Source organism: Phycodurus eques, chromosome 13 (genome assembly GCF_024500275.1).
Source record: "Phycodurus eques isolate BA_2022a chromosome 13, UOR_Pequ_1.1, whole genome shotgun sequence".
Classification (NCBI taxonomy): Eukaryota; Metazoa; Chordata; class Actinopteri; order Syngnathiformes; family Syngnathidae; genus Phycodurus; species Phycodurus eques.
The window spans coordinates 6,837,070-6,856,754 of NC_084537.1; the positions used below are offsets into that span (position 1 = coordinate 6,837,070).

At 40.9% G+C, this 19,685-nt stretch overlaps 1 protein-coding gene across 10 annotated transcripts in view; it reads left to right on the forward strand.

Moving 5' to 3' along the window:
- The window catches only part of ctnnd2b (catenin (cadherin-associated protein), delta 2b), a 122,836-nt gene that overhangs the window by 72,054 nt on the left and 31,097 nt on the right, over positions 1-19,685 (forward strand). For 3 of the 10 annotated variants that reach the window (XM_061693809.1, XM_061693811.1, XM_061693817.1), the window contains 7 exons: positions 2,706-2,857; positions 2,942-3,115; positions 4,746-4,891; positions 5,365-5,615; positions 7,319-7,450; positions 9,612-9,909; positions 12,899-12,955. In XM_061693809.1, coding sequence (XP_061549793.1) covers positions 2,706-2,857; positions 2,942-3,115; positions 4,746-4,891; positions 5,365-5,615; positions 7,319-7,450; positions 9,612-9,909; positions 12,899-12,955 — 1,210 coding nt within the window. The remainder of the gene's footprint in view (positions 1-2,705; positions 2,858-2,941; positions 3,116-4,745; positions 4,892-5,364; positions 5,616-7,318; positions 7,451-9,611; positions 9,910-12,898; positions 12,956-19,685) is intronic. The other 7 variants (XM_061693815.1, XM_061693818.1, XM_061693814.1 and 4 more) reach the window with 5 other exon arrangements.

Below are 19,685 nucleotides of genomic sequence, written 5' to 3' on the forward strand. Positions count from 1 at the left end.
GTAAACTCACCCAGCTCCCTTCGCTTAATACTCCATTTTAAATAATGCATCTCCACTCACTCGTACAGGAGCCTTTCACTGTATTTAATCGTGACTTTTCAATTTGCCCAAGCTGCGTGTTGCCAAAAGGCATTTCCAGAGTGACTCCATTTGCGTCAGCTTCTGGTGATGTCCCGTAAAATTATTCCTTTCTTCCATGCATCCCTTGACTTGCGATTTGTTTGGATCTACAGGTAGAATACATTGTCTCGGTATTTTACGGATGACAATGGTTTGCGCTCTTCATTTCTATGCAACTTAGAGGCTCCGGCACACCGAGCAACGTGGCCCAACCCGACTGAACTGTCGTGCAGTGTGCGGGGTTTCGCAACTGTTTTTATGAGTGCCCGATCAGTCGGCCACTGGTTTTATATAAATTACCGGTGCACGCCGTGGTGACGTCGCAGATTACAGCCAATAAAAATGCACATAAGCTTTCACTCTTGCTAAAAATACATTTCCTGGTTTTAAGCGAGCTAGTGAAAAAACAGCCGCCGTGCAGTCCCTAAGCCATACAAATACATTAAATACAAGTATCAAATATGTTTTATAACTATACTTAACTATATTAATAATTTACAACGTACCTGCGGATGAAAATACAAAGCTCGGGCAATAATTTACGTGAGTGGTATGTAACACACCGCTTACATTGAAGTGAATAGGAGTGAGCGAGCAAGTTTTTATTCTCGCCCACATCCTCTTTCTGTAGCAACCTGCTTCTTCCTAACTCTTTTTATGGTTTGATGAGTGTGATAAATATGCTGTATGTGGGGCATCAAACGTGTTTCCAAAAATGTTGGGCAAGTCCAAATTGTGCTACGTTATTGGCTTGTTCCACTGTACAATTGATCTCTGCTGTGGCGAGCACAATGTGGCAGTGAGGTCGAAAAAAAGAAGGGTTTGAGTCTCATTCAGTATTTCAAAAGCTGACAAAGTACATTTTTTTTACATTTTATTGTGGTGGATTACATTATTAGAGTGAGACATACAGATCTCATTGTACATGCTGCGTCAAATTTCTTTGTAATTTTGGTACAGATTTGAGCAACAATCATGGACGTTGACACACATGATTTGCTTTCGAGGGCCACATAACAGGATGTGGCGGGCCGCATCTGGCCCCCGGGCCTTGTGTTTGACACCTATTCGCTACAGTATATGTTAAAAAAAGAGTAACATGTCTATAATTAAAACCCCTTGATGGGACACGTCAGTGCTATAACCCCCATAAGTGAATTAATCAAGAAAACATGAAACATTTCACAGCTAATAAGAGTAATGGGAGAGCTTTGGCTTTTGCACAGTCTGCTCCTTTTCTCCTCTGGTGATTCATTTAAGTTCATTTTAAACTTTATGATGCATTTGGGGAAATGCAGGCTTTACAATCAACAGAAGAATTGGGTAAATGTTTACTAGAGCATAGATTGTTTTTTTGTCGTCCTCTAAAACCGCATTCTATTCTTCTTAACTCTTTCCCTATGGCCATAATGAATAGCATAGCACCCTGCATAGTAGATTTTGTGATATCATAGTAGCAGGATAGCGTGTAACTCGCCAGAGAAATCAACAAAGAAGAAAAGAAGGAACACAAATGTCTTGAAATACTCTCTGTCTGCATTTTTAAAACAGTGCTTTGGTTTTGCTTCGTGTCTCCAAATAGGTTGCTTCTGGGTGCTTTAGTAGTAATATGCAATGAATCATGAATTCATAACTGGAGTTATTATAATGTTCACGTAAACAAAGGAAATCCAGTATGTTAATGACTATTGGGAGGTAGATGAGATTTCATTGCATTTTCCGGTATTACGCCAATTTTAATGACATGCAACGTGAAAGAGAAGATTTCACAAAAATGTCATACTATTCTCATACGTTAATGCATGTAAAAATGTATACCTCCTGCTGCTGAATTTGCAGTGATTTGGAGTGGAAACAAACAAGAGCAGGTGGGGCATATTCAGCTAAGACAGATGCAGAGAGGGTGAAAAGTGAAACTCGAAAAAGAATGTTTTCAAAGGAGGTCAGAAACATTTTAGGGTCGCAGAGCATTCGAGGCGAGAATAACATAGTAGATAAAAAGCAAATGGCTGTCTTGAGGAAGAAGTGTATGCCAAATTGTTTTATTAGATAATGCCTTTCAATCTTTTGCCTGTTACAAACCGATGCTGTTGCATTTGCTGGAGTCACTCTTTTCCCATTTAAAAAAAAATAAAAATAAATAAAAGACAAAAACGAAATGCAGCGGAGGGCACGTGGCACATAAACTGGGTTGCAAAACACTTTGAAGGCCACAAACAGAATAAATCTTGACACAGTTAGTTTTGGAATTTAAAAAAAAATAAATAAATAAAATTAGCAACATGGCAGGAGATAAGCCGAGACCTAAGTGGATTTTTACAATGATCAAAAGTTTCTTTCAACTCGAGCTAAGAAATCACATAAAAACTAACGCAACGGTCTCTTTTCTCCGCACGGGAAAGAGAGAAATAGACAGCACTTTAATGTCTAGTCATGACATATTTATTCAAATTCAAATTATTGAATTTTTTTATTATTTTTTTTCTCCATGTTTTTTACCTTGTGTATGAAATGCGCAGTAGTTTGCTTTGCTTTGTCCCGATGTTGAGGACTTTTCTCTTTATCTTTTGCCTTTCGCTCTCCAGGACAAGGACTTCTCTCACATAGCGCTCTGCAGCTCAACAACCAGGATGCCTATGCAGCTGCCGGTTACCATAGTAACCAAGCCATGGCGCTTGGCGAAGTGGTCACGGGTCGCGGCGGACATGTTGGCGGGGCTGTTCACAGCTACAACCAGGTACACGAGACACCACAATCCCTTCCCCCCCACCTCCTGCTTACTACCCGAGCGAGAGTCAAGTCACGTTTCTCCACACTCTAGGTGACATCCAGCCGGGCAGCTGCCCAATTGATGGGGACAGACTCTCCATCCCAGTCCCATAGAGATTCATTTGCCCAACAGGCCATTGGAAGCGCCTTCCACATGCCCAGTGAGGGTGGACCTGCGCTTTCTGGACCATCCATGTATTACTCCTGTGCCACCTTGCCTGCACAGGTACAGAAATCTCTCCAGTAATGCTTAAACCTATTCGATGCCAGAAAGAAAATCGCTGAACCCAAGTGCAGAAACGTAAACTGGCATTGGGTGTAAAAGGTTATAGAAAATAATAAGGCATGGTGTGAGTCTGATTTAATTGCAAGCAGAGGTGAAGATGTGGGGTCAGGGTTGAGTATTTGTAGCAGGGGGATGCAGCTGCTCTCGCTCTAGCACATACACCTGCAGTCCCTCTCTCTCGCACGCACGCACGCACATACACACACACACACACACGCACACACACACAATCAATCCCAGGGAATATATAGACAGACAACCATTCACACCAGTGGGCAATTTTGTCTTCAATTAACCTAATGTGCAGATTTTTGGAAAATGGGAGGAAAACCAGAGAAATCATAAACCAGCACTTTCTCTCAAGCATTTTGGTTCAATTCCTGTAGACCACCGATTCCAAAGTATCTGTAGAATACTGCGGTTGTTTCTTGTTTCTTCTTCTGCCCTTCATACATTTCAGCAATCCATTACGAGGGGTCGCCAACATGCCCGCTGGCACCAAGGATCACATGCGTAGCCCATGGGACCTCTTCTAAAAATAGCTCACCCGTGATAGTACTTTGTGATTTTCTAGGGCTGTTGTAGAAAATGCAAACCCTTGCAGATATTTATAGAAGGTGTTGATACTACATTGATACTTAATCTCTTTCCTACCTTCATAGCTTGTTAAGTCATTGTTGATAATTACTGTGATTAATCATTAAAAAGATCAGTGTCTTCCCATAGATGACATCATTATTAATAAGATTTGTTATTTTACAAGTGTGTCTCAGACTGGTCGCCCTTTGCATCAATCAGTAAATAAGAAGTTGTCAAAAAGGTCGGTGACCCCCGATAGAATATCAAAAGTACCTCACTGACTGCATATTGACTTTCCACATACTCAAATCATAAGGATCCTTTTCTAAACACTTTTTGATTGAATTTAATTTCACCACTTTAATTAAAATTAAGGCGGCACGGTGAGCGACTGGTTAGAGCGCCTGCCTTACAGTTCTGAGGACTGGGGTTCCATTCCCGGCCCCGCCTGTGTGGAGTTTGCATGTTCTCCCCGTGCCTGCGTGGGTTTTCTCCGGGTACTCCGGTTTCCTCCCGCATCCCAAAAACATGCATTAATTGGAGACTCTAAATTGCCCGTAGGTGTGAATGTGAGTGCGGATGGTTGTTTGTTTGTATGTGCCCTGCGATTGGCTGGCAACCAGTTCAGGGTGTACCCCGCCTCCTGCCCGATGATAGCTGGGGTAGGCTCCAGCACGCCCGCCACCCTTGTGAGGATAAGCGGCTCAGAAAATAGATGGATAATTACAATTAAGCTCTTTAGCATTCATTCTTGCAAAATTTCCTGAACTTTTTTTTCATTTTTTAGCAGAAAACGGTGGGTCACTCATTCTAGGCAATCATATCCATTTGGTCTGAGAGCTCATTCACAAAGCTGCTCTGGCACATCAGAGCCTCCACTTGTCAGTCCCCAGCACAGCTCATCACTATGAATATAATGACTACACGGGTTAGATGAATATTTCAACTTGGTGACATTCCCTTTGAATGAAGTACAACCTCTCTGTTTCAGCGTGTAAGCTCCCCTCTGCAGGTGATGGGCTCTCCTACCAAGCTGCAGCGCCTGGGTTCAGCCTCCTCCGACATGCCCAGCTATGCCACATTACAGCGGGTGTCGTCGCCCAAAAAGTCGCCAAGTCGTCTTGCCAAGTCCTACAGGTTGCTTCACGTTCATTCTCCCAAGCTAATTTCAATAAATTGCACATAATGAAGCATTGAACCCACCCCATTGCACAAAAAACAAAAACACGACAACAATAGATGTGCCTGTACATTGTGACGAGCCAGAAATAATAATGCTTCTAACTGGACAGTTGTTGAAGGCAGTGGTGAAGAACTAATAGCTAAATGAACTAACCAAAACATCCCAAACACCTGTGATGTATGATGCGGTGCTGAGTCACAGCAAACTACAACATCTAGTTCAATGAATACCTCTCTGACAAAAGCAATCAGATCTAATAATTACTGTATTATTTTCATTAAGGCAATATTTGATTACGAATAGGACAAAACACAGAATTGTTGATGCAGCTCCTGTATTGGAACTCATACAATCGTGTAGTGTTATCTCAAAACATATCAAGGTTGAGTACTTGCTCGAAATGTTTCTAAACAGGTTTTCCTTGCAGCACCTCATCACCCATCAACGTGGGGCCACCGGGCGCCGGTGGGCCCTCCTCCCCACTTTCCATGGGAGCCCCATCAGGAGGAAATCACACCTTGTCGCCTATCCACCAACTGAGCTCAGTAGTGGGCAGCTACGCCACCTTGTCGCCCAACAAGCGCATGCTGCATCACATCGGAGGAGAAACATACAAGATTTCCCATGAGCTGTACGCAAACGCAACCCTGAAAAGGCCTGGGAGCCTGGCAGGTAGAGGTCAAGATGATTTTCGTTACCTTTCTCATATTTCCATGTGTGAAGTGCTGTCATGACACACATCATTATTTGTGAATGAGAAGCGGTGGCACAGCAGCTACTTTAGTCTCATTTGAGGAGTATTAAGATTGCGCTGAAAAGAAAAGTTTGGGAAAATGTGGCTGTAATATGGAGAAATGTGTCGTTTGTCTATAGATACGCAGTATTTAAATAATGTTGAATTTACTACTATCGTCAGAAAGAAAATGACCTCTGCTCATCCGCATGTCATTTCAAGAGCTACTGAGCATGTCAACCCACTTTACAGCAGCATACGCATGCAGACGCTTTTTCAATAAAAAAAAAAAAAAAAAAAAAGCATGTTGTTTTTTTCAATGTGTAGTTCTTAAACAAACAAAATCAATAGAAGCTCTTCAGCCGCAATTAGATTTTTAATGCTGAAATATAAATATAGCTTTATCACATCACATCGTAATTTCATGAATACGATTCATAAATTGTTATTATTTACCTGCATTCCTACACAGAAAAAAAAAATAGTTCCAACGTTTGAATGTAGTGCTTGATTATTATTATAATTTTTTTTTTTTTTTTACTTCTCAGAGAATCCTAGTTGAGCCGACTCAAATGTTATATATATTTTATATATATATATATATATATATATATATATATAAAGGTAAATTGAGTGTGTTCCTCACTCTATTCCTGATTCCTGTTCAAAATGGTAAAATGTTGAGAGCTCACTGAAATTGAAGATGAGCATTAAAGCACTTGCTTGAGGGCCTCTTTTTCGTTCTACGACAGGTGCTTTCGCACGTTTGTTAAGCACCGTATATTTCAATTGTACCCTGAATAATGTTCGACAGCAGCGATAGAAAATGTTTAAACGTGAAATGCCTGACTATGTTCTGACTGATAATCCACTTGGCACTTCCATTGGACCAATCAAATTTCGGTTTGTGGAGGCAAAGTCCTTCTTGTTATTATCATTTGTGAGATGCTGATTAGTGATCATTTTCAAACCGCTTGCATAGAAATCCTTATATGGATTAATATATGAAAATAATTCTCATAATCAAAAGTAATCAAAGTATACTCATATAAAGCTACTATGTAAGTTTCTTTGTGCCACTAATATTAATAGTAGAATACATTCAAAAAGATATGCTGTATTCTGTAGTTACTTTTCCACTGGCTATTTTTTCCCCCCAAACATTGTATAATGCAGTTTTACAAATGTAAATAAAGTGTACATGTAATAATATAAGAAAACAAGATGCAAACTGGAAATAGTTGTTTTTTTCTTTCATTTGTTCAACTCGGTGTGAATAGCCTAACCCCGACAGCAACACACTCCAAAACAATGACAAGGCATGTGTGCACCCTCTTTGAAAATGTCATTTTGCAAAAAGAACTTTCTGTATGCTGCAATGACACCAAAATGTTTCTGAATGGTTATTATTTTCAAAAACGGCACTAACAACAACAGCGTCTCTAGGGACCTATATGGAAACAAATATTGACTCTTTTCTTTTGTTAGTACAGACGATAAACATACTTGAAAAAGGGGAAATGAAATGGGTGCACTCCAATATTATCTGCAGCTCATTGTCCCATTGTGCAGTTTTACCTCAATGTCCTCCGTTCGTGTGAATCGTTCTGTCTTTGATCGTAACCTTCATCGTTGCTGTGCGCCACAGGCTCCAGAGGTTCTTACAGCAGCCAGCACAGCCACCTGGGCTCTGAGTTGCGAGCGCTGCAGTCTCCTGAGCACCACATCGATCCCATCTACGAAGACAGAGTCTACACCAAACCCAACCTAAGAGGACAAGGTGAGCTAAAATGAGGGATGGGTGGATGTGAAATGCACACAGAAAGTACGCAGAGAGTGTTTAGTCAACATGTTGAGTAAATATCTACAAATACAGTCGAAAGAATTGTGAACCTGAGGAAAAAGCAAACACAAAATAGACAGATGAAGGCCAGATGACGACACCTTTCGACCGAATTCTGAATACAACTCGAGTGGCAGTATTTGATGTAAAGTTGCACATACTGTAAATGATCCCTTTTTCATTAAACAACAGTAACAAAAACTATGTTGTAACTGTAAAAGCCTTCATAAAGTTGACTTATAAGACAGTCGACGCTAACAGAGAAAACAAGTGGGGGCATCACAATATCTAGTAACGCACATGAAAAAGATTTAAATAGCCCCAAACTATAAATAGCTCCATCAGGCTGTGAACCATCTAAATTTAGCAACTATTGAGAAAAAGACATCACACGATGTTGAGTGGAGAATGAAAGAAATAGAGTACAGAGTGGTGCAGCATGCACTCACTCAGTAAGTTTTGGGGGTTTATTATAAAGAATGATTTGCTGAAGAAATATTCACGTTTCATCTGATTGTGTCGTACTATTTACCGGAACAGGTAGGCAAATCTAATTGGGGTCTCAATGGCAATTTTCCCTCAGTCACAGTCTGGTAGATAATTAGTTTTAAGGCTGACAATTAATCGGAATGAATCCCCTCGGTGAATTGGCTTGGGCGCTTTGTAATAAAAGCAAATCACCCTTGTCCTAAAATGTTTGCAATGAAGTGTTGGCGAGCTCCTGCTCGAGGAGTCATACAACTATTTATTGCAGCATGAACAGAATGAGCAATTATAAGATCTTATAATATTATATTGCAGAACCCTGGCTTGTCGCTCACTCACGCACGCATGCACCTTTGGGTCACTTTTTTTGTCATATTTCAGGCTGGGGCACAACTGGAAGTTTTGATGACCCTCCAAAATGTGAAAGGTTTATCTCAGTGGATTTTACACCCATCTGACACGCCGTATTATAACCTAGCACGTTCGAGAGCTGTATTTGGAAAACTTTTAGAGAGAGAATAATTCTCACTTTTGAGTCACACTCTCCAATGGATATGAATTTAACAAGTCGCTTATGCATTGCACAGGTGCACAATAATCATTTTGTGTGAACGAATTGCCGCACCGCAGGTTTTTCCAATACTTTGGATTTGATATTATATTTACCTTACAGGGGATAATGAAACTCACTCCATCAAAACAGTTGTCAATGATGTAGATGTAATGTTTTAAGTGAAACTGTTACGTGTATGTCAGAAATGAAAATGTAATTTGTTATGCATGTAAACACTCTTAATAGTACAACTTAAAAACTAAGTATACAGTGTAAAACTTATGTTTGAATGATAATAATAATAATCCTGGTTTCTTACCTTTTTTTAAATCTCTCATCATCATTACCATGCTTTTTTGGTGGAATATCTTGTGACTAATACGTTTGTGAAACAGTTGAAACAGGCGTATGAATGTCAAAGAAAATGCCAAAAACTTCATAAGCAACTTTGTCGTCTTAGAATTGGAATATTGTTGTTTAGAATCAATAATTATTTATTTTATGCATTTAATTGTGTTGATTGCTAGGTTTATTTATTATCATTGCGTAAAGGTCTCACTTGCATGTGCTAGTGCATGTGTGCGCGTAACGTTTTTTTATTTATTTTATTTTTATTTTTTTTTAATGACTTCTATTATGCAAGGTGCCCATGATGTATTTTCCAATCTTGAAAGAGGTTTGCCATGTGGTCTTCTTGGCAGAAATGAAGAGCATGTCTGTCTCATTTGTAAGCTACCGTCTGCTTTATGTTTTCTGATATTCTTCTGTCATTTGAGTTTTTGTTTAAATGAAAACTTTGGTGAGTTAGCTTTCAATCTGAAGTCATCCCATCTGTTGGGGGATGACTTCATCTGTTGGGGGATGACTTTCCCCTGCCTCATTTACAGATGGTGTTTTTACAACTGCTCTTTTATTTTTTTGCTTCTTCCCTTTCCTCGTATTTTCTTCTGTGCTCTTTCTACCATTTGTGCTGGTGATGTCGCATGTGTGTCCAACCTGGTTTTGGCACTTCGGTACACCGTCCTCTTCCTCCACTCTGCTCCTCTTCAACGACATTAGTGGTGAACCAACTGTACCAAGAGGTCCTCAACTATCTGCTCTGTCCCTATACTTTAGCCCCACATTCCCCCGGTGTCGACCCAATCCCCTTGCAGCGAACGGGAAGCCAGAGCGCCGCCTCCACCTTCCAAAGAGGCAGCTTCGCTACAGGAGGTGGACCTGACTACAGCAACCCATACCGCACGTTGCAGTTCTGCCCGTCCACCGAGTCGCCTTACAGCAAGTCAGGCCCGGCCCTCCCTCCCGAAGCGACCCTGGGTCGCTCTCCATCTGTGGACAGCATCCAGAAGGACCCGAGGTGAAGTATTTTCACTTGGAATCAATTCTGGCTTATTGGTCAAGCACTTTGTTCTATTCCCTTGCCAATCTCACTCACTTAACTTACTGAGGTCCAGATTCACCAAATCAAAGGCATCAATACCAGTATGCTTGAAAATAGTAGCCCACCTTTTACGTAGCATCATTTGGTCTGCTTCAATCAAAGCCTCGTTCGTTTTCTCCCTTGTTGCAGTTCGCGTGGTCAGGTGTGAACACAGTACTGGAACTGCCATATTGAAGTGGTCTCCGGTTTCAAAACAAACTCTTCGCAGTTCGCGATCCAAACTCGATCAACTCCCAGGGTTGGCACTGGGTCATGAAACCTCTTAGCCAATGTGGCTAAACAGTCTAAAAATCTCCTAGCCACACTTGTGTGTAGTTAGCCACAACATCACGTGTGTTTATGTGGCTAAACCTGTACCCACACTTAGCTAGTCCTTGTCACCAGAAAGCTGATACGATTTTGACAATGTGGGCCCAATTGAAACTACCTAGCCATCAATCAGGACTAGGGCTGAGTGATTTGGGAAACGACACTATTTGCGGGATTGTGTTTTTAACCAAATATTGTGATTGCGATTTAGCATACGATTTTTCAGGGGGGATGTTTGTTCGCATTATTCACTCTAAATGTTGTGATGAATTGACATGAATAACAAATCTTTATTTTACTATTGACTTGTAAAAAGAGAAACTTTCCACCACAGTACAGTATCGACCTATTGATTTAACTTCACGCCGAGTAAAAATGTAATATTATATAATGATGCTCTTGTCAGTAGCAGTAGCACTCCTGTCAGTGTCAGCCGAGTATCGCGATCAAGTGGGGAGTGACACGGGTGACACTTTGCATCACTAAGATGTGAGTGTAAAAGCACTTGAAAATGTTAATTCATGTTCTCATGTATTACAGTAAAAATGTGAAGATGATTCACTTGTTATTCAATAATGCTCAAGAAGGATGTTAAGGACTTTATCTAGCTCAGAAAATGAGAGAATTTTCTCAAATTGAAACTTTTTTCTGAAACATTCATATTCAGAATCTTTGGAGGTAAATGTTAGCAGGCTAACTTTAGCTGTCAGATAATTGCAACAGATTGCGACTGTGGGCCGCCAAATGACTAGCTGGTTACGCCCTGGTTTGAGCCAGTGCTGCTGCCGCTCGCCCTGACAACCAAAGTGGGATTAGCAGCTCGTGCATTGATGAAGAAGGCAGTTTAGCTAGCTGTGAGAACTAATGTGAATTGCAGGAAACATTGACCGTTGACACTTCAAACATACATCGGAGTAATAAATATGCGTGCTTCAAGTCGTCGCCAAGCGGCATCGGATCCTGTCTCCCCCGATGCGCCGCTCCGTGCAGTCGAGAAAGCCCGTGAGCCCGTCTGCTTAGCCAGAAGCAGCGGGACGGCAGATTGAAGCATTTTACGAAGCGGGGGAGGAGGGAATTAAACCACTAACACCGTTCACACACGGCGGAATGAGCACGCTCACTTGAACTTTAATAAGGAATAGCTTTTGACGAACCCTGACTCCAAATGGTAAACAAATCAATCGGGCTGGGCCCTAAACGACATGATGGTGACGCAACACTAAACATTGTTGTAAACAGATGGAACGAGTGATTTACTGAATACGGCTGTCCATATAATTATTTACATTATCGACAACAAAGGCCACTTGCGTTGTTCCATGTTGCGTTCAACTATATCGACTGATTTTGACCCTGACAATATCAGATTAGATGCTGACATTGTGCCTTGAGAGTACATAGAGATACATTTTCGACGCACCTCAACAGATAATTGTCCGAATTTGCTGGTTGCGTGCAATCGAATCTGGGCTTTAGTATCATGCACACATCACACCACATCTCACTGTCCTTTCCAGTTTGCTTGGCATTACGGATCACCTGCACACACAAGAAGGTCCAATTTAAACGTTTCATCAGTCACAATCATATCGGATGCATGAGGAAGACAGTTAATGAGGAAAGAGCATCTGGTATTGCTTTTAGACATTGAGAGTGTGAAATAAAGCCAAGGCAAGATGAGACGATTCATGCAGAAACAAGTCCAAGACAAAGATTTCGTTTGTGAGCTTCCTATCTTCTTGCTTCGACTAATGACTGTACAAACAAGCTGTCGAATGGCGACGCGAGCCAATCAAGTTGTTTCTCTTTGTGAAATGTCGGCCGAGGTCCCACAGCTTTTTTTTGTACCATTGTATTCTTTCTAATAAGAGGTTATCTCCCGAAGGGGTTGCTCATGTTGTTGCCATTGCTCTTTCCTCCCGCCATCATTGTTTCTCTGGGCTCTCCAGCACATTGCACCCACATTGTCTGTTGGTTCACTCTTGTTAAACTTCAGCATCGTTGTTGTGTCGCTTCTGGCAACCACTTGTATGCACTGATATGACACATCTCCGGCACAGACTGTGGTGCACGCTTTATTTTCATAACATGTACAGTCATCGTCAGTCATATGCAATTGCCCGAGCTGTGGTAAAGAGATACTCAGAGCTGATTGAAGTAACACGGGAACGTCCTCATAATATAATCTACAAATTTCACAAAATTAAACTGACAGTGGACCCATTCATGGTGTAGGGTCTGCGATGTAAATAATTAAACAATTTACAATGAATACAATACCTTCAGGCAATACGTAAGGTCATAATACTTTGCTAATCGCTCCTAAAATGAAATTGTGTTGATAGTAGTTCGATGTCCAACATCATTCAAGTGTTCATGTGGAAATAAAGCATAACGTAACATGTCATCCTCCACCACCTGCTCTGTGTGCATGTACTCCACCTCCTCCACCACTGCCTGATAACCAAAATGCTGAGAGAAAGTCAAGTCGAGTCGCTTTACTACTTTATCATCACTATTCTGACGGTTACTGATAACACTTTTCTTGCCAGACAGCCAACATATACCTCTCTCTTGTTTCTCTCTACCTCGATAGGTACGACCCTGAATTCCTTGTGTGGAATCAAAATCAAGCCGAGCAAAGAATGACAAAGTAATCCTACTATTTATTTCTATATTTTTATATATACATTCTGTTCATCAATCTTACCTTTGTCTCATTCACTGAATCTGTCCATCTCCGTTTTATGACACAAACACAGGTGTTAATGGTACATTCCATTTGTATTATCACTCATGTACATTTTGCATAGCAGTATATCAAACAGCAATCACCTCCAAATAAGCCCAGTGTCCAGTTAATGAACAGATGCTGCCTTTTGAAAGTTCTCGGCACTAAATTGTGGCAGTACGTAACACTGGGATAACTTCTTCAGCCTCAAGTTGCTCATCATTAAGACTGGATCCTTTAGTCAAGCTAAAACCAAATACCTCCATTTAACATTAATCATGGGATTAGATACGTAACTAACTAGGCTATATTAACATCTGAAAAACATTTGACTGACCAGAAGCTCTGTTGAGATAAATATTCATCATTCTCTCCTTTGGCTGTCCTGCTAACCCCAGTCCCTTCATCCGTGTGTCTTTCACCTCCTGATTTACCCAAACATTTTTTTCATCGTGTGTTCTCGTCATTTGAGTATATTTTGTGCTTGATATTCACAGTATCTTGTTCAATGACCATTTTAGCATCTGGATTCAAGTTTACTTTGAAGCAACAACAAAAACAGAAAAGAAAAGAAAGGTAGCTTTTCAATTGCTGCAGCTTCATCATTTTGATTTTGTACTATTGCAATTTGCCCTGTATATATTATCAAGTCATAGTTACTATTTACCATTAGATTCGAGTGCATGGATAGAAGGCTGGATGACGGGTGTGTGGATAGATGGCTTGGTTTGCTGATTGATTGATTGGGATGGCTCTGGCTCGATATAAATGCATTGCTGCTTAAAGCAATGACAGATTTGTGCTGGACTTGATCTGACCTAAGACAAAGGTTCTCTCGTCTCTCATGCAAGACCATACAGTATACAATGTTATACTGTATAAAAACAGTTGATGTTAAGGTTGGGTGTAAAAAAAATAAATCAAATAAAATCAAATAAAAAGCTAGACAAAAAGCGCAATCAAATCAGACCACTCGAAGAACACAGGTCTCTGCCAAGGTTCAAAGAAGGAACAGAGTGCATGGCTGCAATCTGGGCTCTTTATTGCTAAAAGTAGGCAGAGTTTCATCCTGATCCACAATGTACCTTAGGAAACAAAATGTGGTGAGGGCTTACATTTGCACATCAAATTACAACCTGAACTGATAGTATTTCACTGAGACGTGCGTCCAAACAGTAGGAATGGGATGTCCCAAATTAAACTGAAATTGCTTGGCAAAATTAGATTTGAAATTACAGCTTCTTCCCCTATATAGTATAAATAAATGTTTGAATTCTCACCACATCTTAGTAAAACAATCAAAATTGATACTATTATACTATATTATTTCACTCTGAGTAAAACAGTCAACATCTAAACTATCTCTCGCTCTCCAATTAATGCATGTTTTTGGGATGTGGGAGGAAACCGGAGTGCCCAGAGAAAACCCACGCAGGCACGGGGAGAACATGCAAACTCCACCCAGGCGGGGCCGGGGATTGAACCCGGGTCCTCAGAACTATGAGGCTGACGCTCTAACCAGTCGTTCACCGTGTCGCCATTATTGTTATTATAATTGTTATTATTATTATTATTCAGGGAGGTGAATGCTGGGGTCATGTCTAGTCCTTACCACCCCAAAGGCATCAGTGACAGACACACGCACACAAACGTATACACACACCACAATGTACTGTATGCCGGCATACTGTACCTTTCCTCTTTTTCCCAGAAGAAAATCCTTTTTCCACTAAATGTCTCGCCCTGATTTGGGTGTCCTGCATTCTGACGTAGTGCACTGTGGTGTAAACACACACACTTCCACACGCGCTCGCGCACGCACACACACACACAATCACAGACAAGTAGTCGTGAAAGATAACCCACCTGGTTGCTTAGAAACAAAGAGTGAATTGACAATCGGTCACTACTTTGTCCCAGTCCACTGAATTGTCAAATGAAACATTAAGCTCTCTTTGGTGACACTCTCAAGCGCATGCACACACACACACACATTATGTACATATTTCGCAAAAGGAAAAATTCCTCTCTCAAACAGTATTATTCAGCTTTTCTTTTTCCAGATCTCATCTCCTTCACCTTGACTGTATTCTGCTCGTAAGTCCGACTTGTTAATATTCAAGAAACACGCAGGCCAAACAGCAAGGAGATAGGGGTGTGGTTGAGCAAAAACAGGCTTATTTATAGTACACACAAATGTTGATGGAAAAGCAAAGATAAGAAGAAACCAATACAGACCACTTGGCAATTTGCTTGATGTCCCTTGAAGAGAAAATATCGGGGATGAGGTCAGAATCAGAATCTTTATTTGCCAAGTATGTCCAAAAAACACACAAGGAATTTGTCTCCAGTAGTTGGAGCCGGTCACTGATGGTGTAGTGGTACACTCGCCTGACTTTGGTACAGGCAGCGTGGGTTCAGTTCCCATTCAGTGACGGTGTGAATGTGTGTGCGAATGGTTGTCCGTGTCTATATGTGCCCTGCGACTGACTGGCGACCAGTTCAGGCTGTAGTCCGTCTTTCGCCCGAAGTCAGCTGGGTTAGGCTCCAGCGACCCGTGACCCTAACCAGGATAAGCGGTGTTGAAAATGGATGGATAGTTGGAGCCGCTCGAGTACGACAACAGACAGTCAATTGGCAGAGAACACTTTTGAGACAGAAAGACATTGACTAAGACAGTCACTGAGCAATAAAGAGTTGCCAGTTATCTGGTAATGCCGGTACAAATTATAAAAAAATTTTTTGACAATTGTGCAAAAAGATGCAGAGTCCTCTAGCACTTAGAGCAGTTCGAATGACTAATATTGCAATAGTCCGCTGCAATGACCATGGTGCAAAGGGCGCCGAGACTTCAAGGAATTTATGCAGTTTAGAGTGACGAGTAGCGCGATAATCTGGTAAAATGTCGATTGTGCAAATGTTGCAGATACTCCTCAGTCAGTGTGCAAATGGGGCAGATGCTGCTCTGGCATGAGTGGCCAGTATTGGTCAACAACAGATATGCAAATAGTGCAGCGTGGCGAGACTACTACAGTGAGTGCACGAGTATTATATAATTGGCCCCACAGAAATGTGACAACGAACTCAAGGCATAAAAATTGTCAGTATGTTGCAATGGAATTGTAGGTTAGCTGTTTAAGAAGTTGATTGCTAGAGGGAAGAAGCTGTCTGCTCGTTCTAGTTTTGCCATTAAAACCTCAAGAGTTATGAGCAGTCATGTGAGCAGATTTATTCTGCTTCATTTCTTAAAAAAAGTAACACTGTGTCAGAGCAATGTGTTTAAGCACATCTGCTTCATCCTAAGTAAAGTATTTAATAGGGTGGCTGTAACATTTAGAAATAAAATCAGAGGCCTGCCATGCATGGCGAAAATCATTCATTTTGTTGAGTTGAGGTCGCTGGGGCCATGCAGCCTGATCCCAAGTGACTACCTGTCATAAATGAAAGTGTTCCGTGCAAGGCTGTTGTCCTTGCACCAACGCTTCAGCTTGACTATCTCATCTCTGTACTGCGTCTCATCATTATTACTTATTAGTCGAATGATTGCGGTGTCGTCAGCGAACTTGATAATCCGGTTATTGTTATGAGTGGCTGTACAATCGTGTGTGAACAGAGAGTACAGCCGGGGGCTTGGGCAGCAGCCTTGGGGTACACCGGTGTTACATTTGTTTGATGATCTTAAACATTAAAGCTGGGAAACTATGCACCCAAATAAGAATTTGAGAAGGGGGCAAATACATTTTTATGACACTGTACACGAACAATTTACACTAACAAACACTTAACGACCACAAATTTCAGTGTAAATTTGTTTCGTACAATCCTGCTAACGTGGCGGGAGCAAAAGGCGATCAAAACCATACCTTTTTGCCTTCAAGCTTATGCGTTTGGCGGAGAGCTCTGTAAAAGCCATGGAAATGTTTTCATACATTTTCTAGCATATTTCATTACCTAATGTTTGATGGAATATGATGCTCCAAAAATTCTCACGGTGAACTTACTGTTGATTGATGTTAACAGATGGCTTAGTTGTATTTGCTTATCCTGCTGTGATATTTATATTTATATTATTCAGTGTTTCGGGCTGGGAGCCTATCCCCTCATGTTGTCTTTTCTCTGGATCACACATTCACAGAAAGAGAGACAGAGCAAAAAGTAATCCAGCTCCGGGCTGACATTCATAGAGAATGAATGAACCAGTTATTATAGGCAGGACATAGGGAAGAGAAGAAAGAAAACTTTAGATTCACTCATGTTTGCTCTTGAGCCTGACTAATTTTAGCGACTGCTGGTAATTTGGTCCCAGAATAGCAATACTATGCCCCATATATTCAAGTATTCCAATGCATGTGTGTCCAACATGTATGTTGTATGTGTGCCCGTCTGAAAAATATCATAGCCTTAGGATTTAGGCTTTGAGTTTGAACCATTGTGACATGCCACTTTTCGCTGGGGTGTTTGCTATTCCAGGCTATGGTTCTGTCATTTTGCTGCATGTGTTCTTCGTGTTTTGTTTACCCACCAAATAATCACGCTCTCTTTGTCCCATAACATGTACATAGTTTTTTCCCCCTGTTCTTGTTTTCCCATAAAAACGATAAGTATGTGCTATAGTGGGAAGTTAGTGAGCGAATCATATTGTCTGGGTGCACAGTGCCAACTGGTTTCATCAGTGTCCCTTTATCTATTTGAAGTGTTGCCTGCACACTCCCTGTTATGCATGAAGCACTATTGTTATCATTTGCTTTGTTGACAGTGTCGACCTTAGAAACAATGTGGGGGAAACATTGCTGTGGTTTGAACAGTAATGGTTTGAGACACCTTTTTGACACAACCCAATATTGTAGGGGGCAGTGAAGCATCATATTTATGTTTGTCTGTCCATGTGTTAGTTAACAGACTACCTCCTGTTTTTATTTTTATTTTATTTTTTTTGTCCTGTTCGGCTGTTAGTTCAAGCAGAATGGAGGATCTGTATCCCTTTTATGCCGGAACAGTTTTACTGTGTCACAGTGGAGTTTTTAAGATTCTGCTGTGGTTTCTTAGTATTATACTTGATGTTTATTGAGAATCAGAATCGATCAGTCGAACAGAACGATGTTTCTAGAGGGGAGAGAGAAACGAAGACAAAAGACAAAGCACTAATTGTAAACGGGACGGGAAAAGTAAATCATTACATATCTACAACAATGAAGCATTAGATATGAGTGTTGCACGCGGCTGTAGTGCCACACCCTGTGAGGGAAGGACAGGACGAGATAGAACAGGATAAGGACAGGGTCGTGAACCCGGCTGTACAACTGAAGTGTGTTGGGATTGACTATGTAAATTATAAAGACAGTGTATTTGTGAGAAGGCATTTAACTTCTCAGCCTGCAATGTTATTTCTTTCAGTCCTGACAGATGGTGGAAAGGGTGAAGTTGGGCCTTCAACTCTATAGTGACAAAAGGGATTAATGGTCATTGGAGTCAGCTAAGCTCATTGGTTAAGGTCTACCGAATATCGACAAGTGAGATGAGTCAATGACTTGAGTTTTTAAGTGATGGAAGGACAACATTAGATGGGATGAGCTTGAACAGAATTCCACTATTTCGGTATGATCTTTGAGCGTCGACATTGTTTGCTGCATTGGTCATATTGTACATCCCTGTCTGTGCTTTCTATTTTGTTCATCGCAAATGAAATCATTTCGTAATATCTTTTTTTAATTAAATGATAGCGTTTACTGATTGATAGTCCAATCCTTCATAGAGATGCCGTTGGTGCTACTGCATGTTCCACTTTCTACTGAAATTAATACACACAAACAAACACATACACGTCTGCCTGCTTGCTTAGCTTGAACATTTGAAGATTTATTGGGCAATTAACCCACAAGGTGACCTGCACCAGGCTATGTCAGCTCTGATTATATTTACTGAAGGCCATGCCAATGCAGTGTTTACACTGTGTTCATGTAATGGCTGTCCACTTGTGTGTTTTTATTTAAATGGGCCTGACGTAAAGTGGGGGGAAATGTAAACAAAAACAAACCAAAAAAAGACAAGTGCATTGCATTGGCTTGTGGTGCCCGCGTTATACAGTATGTGTTCAGATTTTCAAATGTGAGCATGTCCATTGGGATTTCTCTGGTGCTGCATTCAGAATAGGATGCAAGCAAAATGGCATTGATACTCAAGAGTAAAAATGTATCTACTCCATATGTGCAACCAAAATGTGTTAGAACTCTCGGAAACGTTGAAGTCAAACTGTGTTGAAATAACTCAAGCTCCTACAAACTGGATTATCAAAAGTTTAACTATTCCAAGTAGAGACAAAATCATAACAAAATCTCGTCTTTCTTACATGCCCTCTGGTCTGTAATTTACAATGCTAAATGACATTGACTTGAACAGAAAAGAAACGAGCCAGTTTCAGTTGCTCCCAAGAAACGGGATGCTTTTATCTCTTTAGATTATTGATAAGTCTCCCGATAGAAGGAAGCTTGTCAATATCTGATAAGCCGAGTTCCCCTTCTTCAACTCCACTCTCTGATCTCTTTATTCTCTCTTGTCACATCATTCTCACATTAATTATTTGTTTTTTCTTTCATCACACACACTCCTTCCCATATTTATAGGGTTAGTGCACTTGCCCGTGGGTGCGTGTGTA